Source organism: Cydia amplana, chromosome 21 (assembly GCF_948474715.1).
Source record: "Cydia amplana chromosome 21, ilCydAmpl1.1, whole genome shotgun sequence".
NCBI lineage: Eukaryota > Metazoa > Arthropoda > Insecta > Lepidoptera > Tortricidae > Cydia > Cydia amplana.
Window position 1 is genome coordinate 9708856 of NC_086089.1, and position 13053 is coordinate 9721908.

Genomic DNA, 13053 nt, shown 5'->3' on the forward strand with positions numbered 1-13053 from the left:
CATAAGATATGGCGCGCAGCGCGAAACTTGCAACAGAAGAAATGGACTTGTCTAAATCTCAATTTAACAAATTAATTAAGGTTTTTGAATGAGGAGATATGATTATTAAGGTTTTGTAAAAAACACATAATTTTTCTTTGTTTAACTTTTTTGGGTATTCATTTGAAAATATAATTCTGATCACGATAAAAATGGTTACGATTTTGGTAGGAATAGAATCCTAAAAAATTTTGGACGCTATAAGTCACAAATAGAAATTAGGGTCCAGGCCCCGTAGACAACATACTCGTACTAATTGCTAACTCTACGTAGCGAATGAAACGCAACTGTCACACTAATATGGAAGAGTGATAGACATCGGTTACACGCTAATTCTGGCGTCAGTTTAGTCCATCGTTCTGGTCAGAATGACGGGAGAATTATTGTGTAACACGCGGACTGATGGACTGTTGGTCTGGACTGATGAAATTTTTTTTTTGTTAATATTCGTCAGTCCGTTTTGAATGACAGAAAACTGATAGGAGACTGATCGTGTAACCTCTGTGTCATTCTCGCGTCAGTCACCGTCCATGCAACAATGGAATGATGGACGGAACTGACGCCAGAATTAGCGTGTAACCGATGTCTGTGTCGTAATTTTATCAGTCTGTTGTCAGTCTGGACTGATCGTCTAACCGTGTCAATTTTCCTTCATTCTGGCATCAGTCAAAACTGGAATGGAATGATGGACGGAACTGACGCCAGAATTAGCGTGTAACCGATGTGATAGAGAAACACAAAGCGATTCGATAATGAAGCGCAAGCGATCGTAACCTTGGCTAGGCCGCTAGCATCTAACTTTCTGGTAGGTATAGACAAGAAGTTTAAAAACTTTAAAATACTATCTATGTATGACTCAATTATATGTTCCTAGTTTTTCTAAACCAACCATAATGTTTTAATTAAAATAACTAGGGAAAACGGAATTCTGCATGGAGTTCAAATGCGTTACGTCTCTTGAGAGACTTTCATCATCTATCAGAAAGGGATCGTCCTCTGTAGAAGTGACAATGTGTTTGCGTAGCAAAGCTTCTTCTACTATAACTTTCTTTCTAGTCTTCTCTTCGTCCACTTCTTTCGTGATGGCGCTGACATCGCTTTTATTATCTACTTTCGTTTTCTTTCGTGGACGTTTGTTTTTCTTGCGCTTCGACTTAACAGTCTTCAGCGACAGAGCTTTTCCTTTTATTTGTTTTTCGTATTCTTCATTCAGTCTATCAAATTGGGTCATCATTGGATTTTCTGTGGTTGTAGCGTTATTTTCTTTCTTAACATCCGTATCTACAACAGTTCTATTTGTCAAGATAGATTCTTCTTCCACACTGGCTGATTCGTTAGTTATTTTTTCAGATTTTTTGGGAATAGTTGGTTTTGCTTCTTCTTTTTCAGAGTCATCATACCAAGTAGGAATCGTAGCGATATAAACTTTAGGAACCTCATCTCCGTTAAAAACCATATCTTCAACGTCAACATATTTTGTAGTTGTTGATGTCGTTATATCTCCAGATGCAGGGTTCTGAGATACATCTGTAGCCTGTCTTCTATAAGCATTAGGCTCTTCGGTATTTAGCGTCACTATTCGTGTGTCATTAGAATACTGTTTATCAAAACTCCAATCATCTTTAGAATCTTCCTTTGAGCTTTTGCTCTTTGAATTGTCATCTTCGGACTCGCTGCTTGTTTTTGATGTTGATTTAACCATAGGAAATGAGGGCATTATAGACGTTTGTTGCTTAATCGGCCTTATGTCTGGCGCTCGTCTAATCGCATCTATCAGCAAGTCAATTCCATCTGCTACTGTAAGTAAAATTATAAAAGCATTATTGTCAATTAGGGTTTTTATGTCATGTAAATTATGAATGTATTTATGACTGTAGATCAGTGCTATAGTTATTGTCCACTACATAGTAATTAGCCGCTCTTACAATAAGGTTTCAATTGGCTTGTTTCTTTCTGATTTGTTAGGAAAGGCCAATTACTATGTAGATAGCAGTCTCCCTATGTAAGTAATATCAGGTACCTACTTATACATAATTATGGCTTGTGGATTAACTAATTGTTCTTGGATAGGAATTACAAATTGATATGAAATATTTAAGGAGAGTACAATTAACAATGTTATATGTCTAAACTAGCGGTTTTTGTTATTATTTAAAGAGATACACACCTTGAGGAGAATTTACTGGATTTTTGTGTTTCAACAAATATTCCATCAGTGTCAGCAGATATTCCACAGCATCGTCATGGTCCATAAGGTCTCTCTTCTTTCTTCGGTTTGTGCCCATATTTAGGGCTAAAACCTTCAATCTCTCCAAATTGTAATTGATTTTATTCATATACTCTTCAACAGACTTTTTGTATCTTGTATCTCGCATATAATTTACGCTTTTATCATTCATTTTATTCATTAATGCATTTTGCTCATTTTGTTTTTCCAGGTCAGTTATTGCTTGATACATGTCGCGCATAAATGAGTTTTGTAGCGTATTAAATTTCAAGAAAAGAGCTTTTATTTTATGTAATGGTTGACTTACTTTATGTCTAGATACTCTCTTGATTAAGATTTTGCGTTTTCGTAAATTATTGAATTTTATTCTCTCTGAATGGATTAATTCTAAAATATCATTTAGAATAAAAGCAAACTTTCCGATTGAATTTATGAATATTTTTGTATTATTTTTAATAAAATTCATCTGCGTCATTTCAGTTTCTGTTAATGGGTTTTTATAACTATCTGTTAATACTGCGTTTAATTTTTTTACATAACTTTTGAATTCCACCTCGGCGTTTATGTGTTTGTCAGTGCTATTCGTTTCATCATCAATTGATTGCAAGATACTTTTGATTATTCTTATTACGTTCAAAGTTTCTTTAGCTTCACATATAAGTTCAGTAATTTTATCATTCAACAACATTTCCATTTTATAAGAACTGATTTTACACGGCCCAAAAGTATCACATAGCGATTCCATGACATCAATGTTCTTGAGCTGTGATTTATTATTTTTTGTTGACAGTAATTGACTATATATTTTTTTCAAATATTGTATAGCAATCATGCGATTTTGTTTTGAATTATTCTTTATTGTATTATGAGAAATATTTCGCAGCATTTTGTCAAAATCGGCTGTGCTTGATTTGAATGTTCTACTGATTGAGGTATTTTTTGCAATAAGTTCATTTGTTTTATTAGATTTATCCCGTTTATCTAATATATATTTTTTTAAATCTCTTATAATTTTGTCTATATCTGTAACATAGCCTTTTTTAACGATGGTTTTTGTCACATTCGTGTTGTTATTTATTTTATTATCTGTATTGTTTATTTCTCGATTATTTTTGATAACAGTAGTTGTTTCCAAATTCGTGTAATTGAATATTAATTCTTTGACAGTATAAACATTCCTATCGGAAGAATAATCAATTGAAGTAGTCGTTTCCAAAGTATGATTCTTTTCTAAATTCAACTGATTATATTGAGTAGTTGTTTCGTTGACAGTATAGTTATTTAAATCTACGGATTGCAAGTCGTAGTTTAATTGCTGAGTAGTGTTTTCTACTTCTTTATTCGTATAATTAGGCGTGGCCGTAGCTGTAACATTTTCGGTGTCCAAATCATGGTAGTTATTCGTTATTATATCTACATACTTTATCGTTGATTCGTAAACTTTACCACTGTCTGTTACTTCATCGTCGTATTTTTCCGTAACATTATTATCAACAGTGTAGTTATAATTGTTTAGGTCCGATGGAACGTTTTCGTATAATCCAAGCACACTCGTCAAGGGCTCCACTTGGTCGCCATTTACAACAGAGATGTTCACTGAAAGAAACCATAAATAATGTATAACAAATTGCATTAATTTCAAGCGGTCACTAGACTATTAGTTAATATTTATGTAGAAAAATATATATGATGTGAATTTACTTTTAAATAATATATAAATTATACTACCTACCCGTGTCATTTTCCATAATAGTTGAATTAGTAGGAACCTCGGTCAGTGGCAGAACATTCCTCTTATTCCTTCTCGATCTTGGAATATAAATAACTGTTGCTTTCTTTCCGTGACTATCATGTTGTTTATTAGCAATCGGTGTCTTTTTTATGCGATTTATTTCAACCGGTGTCAGCAGTTCGTTCTGTTTGGAATAAAAACTTTTAGTATTAGTAAAAGTTTTCATGTGGTCTCGCTCTATTTTCCTTCCCCTCGTGTTTATATTCCAATCATTGTGTTCTTTTACGTTCATTGGTTTTCTACCTCTAGTGTTATATTTTAGTTCAAAATACCTTTTTTGTTTATTGTTAAGTATCTTCTCCAGTTTAATTTCACGTTTAACAGCGTGGGACTCACGCGGCGTTTTCGTAGCGGCTTCATATTGCTGGTACAGTATTTGTGCAAGTTTTTGAGGGTCATTTTTATACTTTAGCAAATCTGGGGAGTCTATTGGAGATACAGTTGAGATGTATTTCTTAATAACTACAACTGGAGTATGATTTTTCATTTGGTCTAAGCGCATGAATTTCCTTAGCGTTACCGTCTTTACACCAATTTTTGGTTTTTGGTGTTTATTTGTTGTCGTGCTAGTCGTGCTTGTTTTAGGTTTTGGTGTTTTCTTATTTTTCTTTTGTTTAACAGATCTTTTGTCGTTTTTCTTCGGAATAGTATTCGTTGTAGTATCCTTTCTTTCATCAGTTTCTGCAGTATCAATTTCATTTAATTCAATTTTCTTATTTTTTCTAGTTTTTGGTCGTAGAGTTTCTGAAATTAAATGAAATAATTAATAAAAGTAGAATGACAGGTCAAGTTAGACCATTGTTATTTGTAAAACTCTTAGCGCCTTTTGCACCATCCCACTAACCCGGGGTTAACAGGTTAAACCGTTAACGCAGTGTCAAATTGTGCTGGTGACTGTAGTAACTCCAGGTTTAACCGATTAACCCCGGGTTAGCGGGATGCTGCAAGTGGCGCTTAGTAATAATACGGTTATAAAAAAAGTTCTTATAGTTCAAGATTTTATTTTATCACTTAACGGTCATGAAATTATATCTCTTTGAAAACACTAAAGTATTATACAGGGTGCTTCCTGTAACAGGAGCAATAAATTAAACTGTAGGCTGTACTCCTCAAACTGACCAACATTTGTTCAGCAACTTTTTAAAATAACTCATGTTTTGATTTTGATTACACTTTTAAGTTTATTCTAAGACGCAATGTATTGCAAATTTTGTTATGTTTAAAGCGTGACAAGCAACGTCAAACACACTGATGTCAGCGTACATTGAAGGCAATATTTATTTTGTATGAAAAAGAGGAAGTCTAAACTAAAGGATTCGTAATTTTAAAAAGTTGCTAAACAAATGTTAGTCAGTTTGAGGAGTACAGCCTTTAGTTTAATTTATTGCTCCTGTTATAATCAATCCTGAAGTTAAGTAATTAATTTAAACATATATAACTTTATTTATTTCAACATATTACAGCGGGCTCAGCACGGTTCCATTTTTATCGGCTATCACTATGCCCGTCACTTTCGCACTTACATACTTGTTAGAACGTGACAGGCATAGTGATAAACGATAAAAACGCTACCGTGCTACTAGGGCAGCATTACAGTGTCATACCAAAGCGCTAACATACTTACTCGTATTTGTTCTGTTAGTCTTGTATTATTTTATTTTCAATTGAAATAACAGTGATAACAATTTTTTAATGGATACTTTGCCATTGGGGGTCATCCATTAATTACATCATACGTTTAGGGTGGGGGGGGGGGGGGAAAGAAAATGTGACATGCTGTGACAAGGGGGAGGGGGGAGTCACAAACTTTGTGACGTCACTTTAACTTCATCAATAACAAAAAAAATATTTAAATTATAATATTTTTTATCATTGAAACAAGTTTTTGGAACGATAATTGTTTTTATTCGTTTAAATTTCTGTCCCAATCAGTTTTGGGTTGTAAAATTACTAATATTTCTTTTGTGAAAAATATTTTGATAAAATATTACATAATTATTTGACGATTTCGTTGAAAAAATGTGACGTCACACCACGGGGAGGGGTCTGCCAAATGTGACCAAGTGTGACACGGAGGGGGGGAGGGGTCAAAAAACCTAGAAATTCTTGTGATGTAATTAATGAATGACCCCTTGGTATAAATATTTCAACTTACTATCTTCGCAGAAACTCATCACATGACACTTCCACTCGCCATTGTCATCGCAATCGCAAACTAAACATCCGGTGCACCAGTCCTCTGAAAAAAAAACTATCAACAACTGACTCGCCCACCAAGGGTTCCGTACTTTTTAGTATTATTGTTATAGCATAGCAGCAACGGAAATACATCGCCTGTGAAAATTTCAACTGTCTAGCTATCACTGTTCATGAGATACAGCCTGGTGACGAGACAGACAGACGGACAGCGGAATCTTGGGCCACCCCACATCTAGCGTCTTTCGAGCGTCGGCGTCTAAAACTCTATGGCCGCTGCTCGACGCAACGTCGACGCAACGTCGACGCAACTGCGCAGCCACGTCATTTTCGTCACGCCGACGCTCGAAAGACGCTAGATCTGCCGTGCTAACAATATATGCAGTAATCGCAGTTGAAAAGTCATGCAATTGTATATCTTGTTCTCTTTGAATAAGTTCTTTATTTAAACGATGATTTTCATGCAAGTACTGCACTTACTATTAGCAGGGCAGAGATGTGGGGTGGCCCAATAGGCTCCCGTTTTTACCCTTTGGTTACGGAACCCTAAAAATTGGCTCTTCACGCTAATATTCAAGTGCTGCCTCCTACTGTTTACGCATTTCCATCATCATCTACCTGAAGTTGTCCCGGCTTTTGCCACCGCATGGCAACTAATCCCTAGAATTAGCGTAGGCACTACTTTTTACGAAAACGACTGCCATCTGTCCTTCCAACCCAGAGGTAAACTAGACCTTATTGAACCTGTGATACCCAATAGTCAATACATAGTATAAAACAAAGTCGCTTCCCGCTGTCTGTCCCTATGTATGCTTAGATCTTTAAAACTACGCAACGGATTTTGATGCGGTTTTTTTTAATAGATAGAGTGATTCAGGGGGAAGGTTTATGTATTATGTGTTAACCCGTGCGAAGCCGGGGCGGGTCGCTAGTCAAAAATAAGACTTACTTGGTGGACATCCTATACTCTTGCTTGACTTCGGTTTGCACTCTTCGCCGCTCGCTTGCGCCATACTCTTCAACATTACTGAAAACAAAACAATAAATACAGTGAAAATTAGCCTTAACTAAAAATTCGATCTATGGACATGAAAATCGATCTACAAAGTACCGTAAAACACTCGGAACTCGACTCGGACTGTCGGAACGGTTATCGACTAGTGTATATGATATGAAACGCACACACGACGTGACGTTCAAATTAATTTCTCCTTCTATATACAAAACATATAAAAACTCAAAAATGAGCGTTTTCCCAGAGATAAGACCTAGCTAGATTTCTCTTCTTTCTCTTCTTTCCACCGTGTTGTATTATTTGTATTATTAAAAGTAATAAATATATATTATATAGATCTAGCTAGATCGATTTTTCGCCCCATATAGTTAATTTAATCGAAATCGTTAGAGCCGTTTCCAAGATCCCCTAAATATACAGTGTGTAAATCCAATACGGGCGAATATTTAAACGGTGGTTAGCATAGGACCTAAAAAGTATATTGAGATAGATTTTACTTAGAAATGCATTGAAAATTTTAACCATACAAAATAATTCGGCCCGCAATGTAATACACCACACGTTACGGGATACGAGCTTTTTAAAGTAACTGTCAACGCTTGTTGGCAGTTACTATGAAAAGCTCGTATCTCGTAATGTCATTATCATCTTCTGTTTCTTAATGTTTACAGTACATTGCCGCTCGGTAATGTGGAAAAAATTAAACACGGGGTCATAATTAAGTGTAACTTAAAAAAACATCTTAATTAATGATAAGACGGGTAAATTCTATATCTGGTTTAATTTATTGCCCGTATTTGACTTACACACTGTATATATAAATAAATAAACAAGAATTGCTCGTTTAAAGGTATTAGATAGATAGATAGATAGATTAACATATAATACATATATACTTATATTTATACAGTCAACAACCCTATTGGACTTATGTGCTTACTGTGTCTTTTTTTAACCGCCTTCAAAAAAAAAAGGAGGTTCTCAGTTTGACCCGTATGTATGTATGTATGTATGTATGTATGTATATTTGTTCGCGATTATCTCGCGTTTGGCTGAACCGATTTTGATGCGGTTTTCAGAAAAGTGTTTCTTACATTCCGGAGAAGGTTTTAGTATACATAGATCTGAGCTGATGCTGAACCCTGGCTGTACCTAGTGGAACTCAGGTTTGGTACAACATAGGCTCACGCTGTTTTGGTCATCCGACACGCCTTGATGAGCACTTGGGAGAGCAGTACCCAAAATAGAGCTGATGCTGAACCCTGGATGTACCTAATGGAACTCAGGTTTGGTGCAACATAGGCCCACGCTATTTTGGTCATCCATCACATCATAGTCAGCACTTGGGAGAGCAGTACCCAAGATAGAGCTGATGCTGAACCCTGGCTGTACCTAGTGGAACTCAGGTTTGGTGCAACATAGGCCAACGCTATTTTGGCCATCCGTCACATCTTGATGAGCACTTGGGAGAGCCGTACCCAAGATAGAGCTGATGCTGAACCCTTGCTGTACCTAGTGGAACTCAGGTTTGGTGCAACATAGGCCCACGCTATTTTGGTCATCTGTCACATCTTGATGAGCACTTGGGAGAGCAGTACCCAAGATAGAGCTGATGCTGAACCCTTGCTGTACTTAGTGGAACTCAGGTTTGGTGCAACATAGGCCCACGCTATTTTGGTCATCCGTCACATCTTGATGAGCACTTGGGAGAGCAGTACCCAAGATAGAGCTGATGCTGAACCCTTGCTGTACCTAGTGGAACACATGTTTGGTGCAACATAGGCCCACGCTATTTTGGTCATCTGTCACGTCTTGATGAGCACTTGGGAGAGCAGTACCCAAGATAGAGCTGATGCTGAACCCTTGCTGTACTTAGTGGAACTCGGGTTTGGTGCAACATAGGCCCACGCTATTTTGGTCATCCGTCACATCTTGATGAGCACTTGGGAGAGCAGTACCCAAGATAGAGCTGATGCTGAACCCTTGCTGTACCTAGTGGAGCTTAGGTTTGGTGCAACATAGGCACACTTTGTTTTGGTTAACCGACTTGTCGTCGTGTGCCTATGTTGCAGAGTTCCACTAGGTGGGTCGATGAACTTTTTTCTAACTGCCTTTAAAAAAAGGACGTTCTCAGTTTGACCCGTATGTATGTATGTATGTACGTATGTACGTATGTATGTGTGTATGTTTGTTCGTGATTATCTCGCGTTTGGCTGAACCGATTTTGATGCGGGTTTCAGAAAAGTGTTTGTTACATTCTGGAGAAGGTTTTAGTGTACAGTACATGGATGGTTTGAAAAACCAATTGGACCCGGTAGGTGGCGATGCTATCGGTATACCTACCAACAAATTTATGTTGCTGAAACCGATTTAGATAATATAGTGGGAGTGGGAGTCGGACTCGGACTGGGACTGGGACTGGGAATGGGAGTGGAAGTGGGAGCAATATACATACAAATCGTTTAGCACCAAAACGTCATATTATGTTGTGTCGCGATTATCATCGAGTTAGGCCATAACCAACAGTAGGTAGTTACTAGCCCAAAACTAAATATAGAGAGCCTAACTAGTATTTTAGCCCAAAACCTAAAATAAATGAAGTACCTACCTATCACTAAAACGTAAAAAATTAAATAAAATAATTAAAAAATAATTAAAAAATAATTAAAAAATTAAAAATAAACAAAAATAAAATAATTTAATATAATATCTTTAAAAAAAAAGGGAACCGCCTTCAAAAAACCAACCCACTGAAAAGTACAAAATAATTTGTATATGGCACCCCTTTACGTGTCCAGTCCCTATCCCGTCGTAAAGCAAAATTTTGCCAAAAAGTAATGAATATCTAATAATAAGAAAATTAATAATCATCCGAGTAATTACTTAGTTTTTGAAGGCGGTGCCAAACCAACAAAAACAGTCTTTACTACCAATCAGAAAAAAAAATACGAGTACGTAGTACCTACAAGAATGAAATTAATGAGTAAACTAAGTATGTCTTTATAATACAAGTAAGTGCAGCGTTCTTCGTTGTCTAAAATATCGGTTCTCAAAATTTTTGGTTTGGCACCGACTTCAAAAACTAAGTAATTACCCGGATGATTATTAATTTTCTTATTATTAGGTATTCATTACTTTTTGGCAAAAATTTGCTTTACGACGGGATAGGGACTGGACACGTAAAGGGGTGCCATAAGTATACAAATTATTTTGTACTTTTCAGTGGGTTGGTTTTTTGAAGGCGGTTCCCTTTTTTTTTTAAAAGATATTATATTAAGTTATTTTATTTTTGTTTTTCTTCTTCCTTGTTTGTTTTTTTTTGTTACTGTATGTTTTGCGACAATAAATGACTTTTTACTTTACATTACGTTAAAAAAAAAATGTCGTGGAAGGTTAAAGTATGACTCGCGCTAGACCGGGCCGGGCCCGAGCCGAGGCGTCCGACTCGTCATTTTCTATGACGGCTGATCGGTGATCACGTGGTGCTTTCCATAGAAAACGAAGCGCCGGAAGCTCCGGCCCGGCCCGGCCTGGTCTAGCGTGAGTCATCCATAATGTCAGTTCTAGGATAATTATGGCTTGATTCCAATGTTTTTTCGTTTGCCAACTCTTTTTTAACTTTTTTAATCGGTTGTAAGATTCGAATGAAGTTTTCATACAAACTGTCCAGAATTTACTTTTGAAGAACTTACCATCTTTCTTAGCATCTTCAAAGAACAGCTCCATTAAGCCTCTCCGGGATCTTCTGTAAAAGCAATACATTTTTGAACAGAGACATCGAAAATCTTTAAAAAAAGTTGACAACCGCGTCTCCCCAGTTCCTCTCTGGATATTTGTATTAGGGATAATAATTAGTTGTAAAGTCCGTGCGGAAAGAAAAGAGTCGTATAATGTATTGGATCCCATACAATCCACGGCTCTTCTTTTTCCGAACAGGGTCTAACCCAATTATTTTTATTTTTTATTTTGCTTTTGTTTAACGGAGACCACACTTGAGGTAGTGGTCACAACGCTCGCGGTCCCGGATAGTGCAGACAGCCTGGCCATCATTATTGCAGTAACAGAAGTAGCATGTTCCAGAGTCCATGGTTCAGGGGTCAGGGAGTTTAGAGTGCATGGGTCAGAGTCAGGTTCAGGGTGTTACGATGCAAGGTCTAAACTAGGTTCTAAACGTAGTATTTATTATTCTCTCACCTGCGTTTATTCTTTCCTGTCGTTTCTCCATATTCTTCCACATCATTCGAGTCCCTAAGATCCGTCCTGTCCACACTAGACTCATTGTGGTCACAACGCTCGCTGTCCCGGATAGTGCAGACAGCCTGGTCATCATTGTTGCAGTAGCAGAGGTAGCATGTCCCAGGGTAGTTGTGGAGGTCCTGCCGCTCAAAGAAGTAGCCTACGCTGGGGCAGTGGTCTATTGGCTTTTGGAGAGATTTGGGAGGCTCTGTGAAAGAAAGAAATCTAAATTTAATATCCTCCATACAAACGAAACATCCAAAATTTGCGACTGTGAACTTAAATTGTAGGAAATAGAGTTGATTTTGCGTTGTTTGGTAATTGAACTAAACAAAGCAAAAGCGACTCTGTTCCAATTGAACATGGTTTAAATTACATCGAACTGAATAGGTACTATAGGTAGGACCTTGGGCCTTAGGAGGATATTTGAAAAACATCGACGAATTGTATGGCCCCGTTACATCATGCCAATCGCTAACGCTCCGTAGCGAACGAAACGCAACTGTCACTGTCACACTAATATGGAAGAGTGATAGAGAAACACAGAGATTCGATGGCGAAGCGATAGCGATTGTTACCTTGGCTAGACCGCCTGAATCATCTAGTAAGAGATCGCTTTTTAGCGATAAGATTGCTTAGTTAACCTTTTAGAGACCATCTAAGATGACGTGTAGGTAATGTGCAATCGTTTGATTTGTAAAAATCAACAATCGAAACTTTATTGAAAGGCCAGGGACAAAGCTATTTGTTAGAATGAGATAACGATATTCATCTCTCATTCTGTAGTATAGCTGTGTCCCTACTTACGTAAGTAAAACTTACAAAAGTGTATCTTGAGCCAAACAATCACGTCTCACGTAACTTTTCGTAGCATCAGAGGGAACGAACCACGTTAGACGTGTTGCCTCCCTGTCACACTTACGTACGAATTTACAAGTGCGACAGAGAGACAACACGTCGTACGTGGTTCGCGGTAGGCCCTCAGTCATCCCGATACATTTTTTCTTTCCGTTTGGCTTTTATCGATGGAAGATTGTCATCTTGGGTAAGCCCCCAGGGGGCCTACCGCGAAAATCGAAATTCGCAAATTGCGGGGATATTTCTCTTTTACTCTCATTAAGACGTAATTAGAGTGACAGAGAAATATGCCCGCAATTGACTTCGATTTTCGCGGTTATAGCCCAGATTACAAAGCGATTCTCTGTTTAACCTTTGTTCTATTTCTATACCTAATAAATAAATAAATGGAATAACGGAAATAAATAAAATAGCAACATATCAAAGACAACGTGTTTCTGAATAAGAACACACAATGAAAGGAACATTCCGAACGAATTGCTCAAACAATGGTGTAAGTCAACATTATGCAGGAAGTGGAAAAATCCAAAACAAACCATATTACGCGTGGAAAACTCATAATATTATTGCATTACACAAGTGGTCATATTCAGGCTAGATTGCTCGACACGACCCCTAAAGGCGGAATTCCACCACTGTGCGGCATCATCAATCTTTGAGCCTATTGCAGACGATTTATGGTGTAACACC

General features: G+C 37.2%; 1 protein-coding gene across 1 annotated transcript; it reads right to left on the minus strand.

The window, feature by feature from the left end:
* Positions 1–937: 937 nt before the first annotated feature.
* LOC134658216 (putative uncharacterized protein DDB_G0282133) lies at positions 938–11750 on the minus strand. Its single transcript, XM_063513825.1, has 8 exons — positions 11464–11750; positions 10962–11014; positions 7204–7281; positions 6214–6297; positions 4579–4802; positions 3999–4182; positions 2207–3862; positions 938–1836 (listed from the first exon to the last, which is right to left on the minus strand). The coding sequence occupies exons 1-8, from the start codon at positions 11748–11750 to the stop codon at positions 938–940; spliced, it is 3465 nt and encodes a 1154-aa protein (XP_063369895.1).
* Between the last annotated feature and the right edge of the window lie 1303 nt (positions 11751–13053).

Bases quoted from the DNA above. Each gene is read 5' to 3' on its own strand.
- LOC134658216 (XM_063513825.1), bottom strand. From the start codon at position 11,750: ATGGAGGATATTAAATTTAGATTTCTTTCTTTCACAGAGCCTCCCAAA. The intron at 6,298-7,203 runs GTAAGTCTTATT...TTTTTTTTTCAG, and splicing joins GAGTATAGGATGTCCACCAA to AGGACTGGTGCACCGGATGT. The intron at 4,183-4,578 runs GTAACGCTAAGG...TATTCCAAACAG, and splicing joins CAAAAATTGGTGTAAAGACG to AACGAACTGCTGACACCGGT.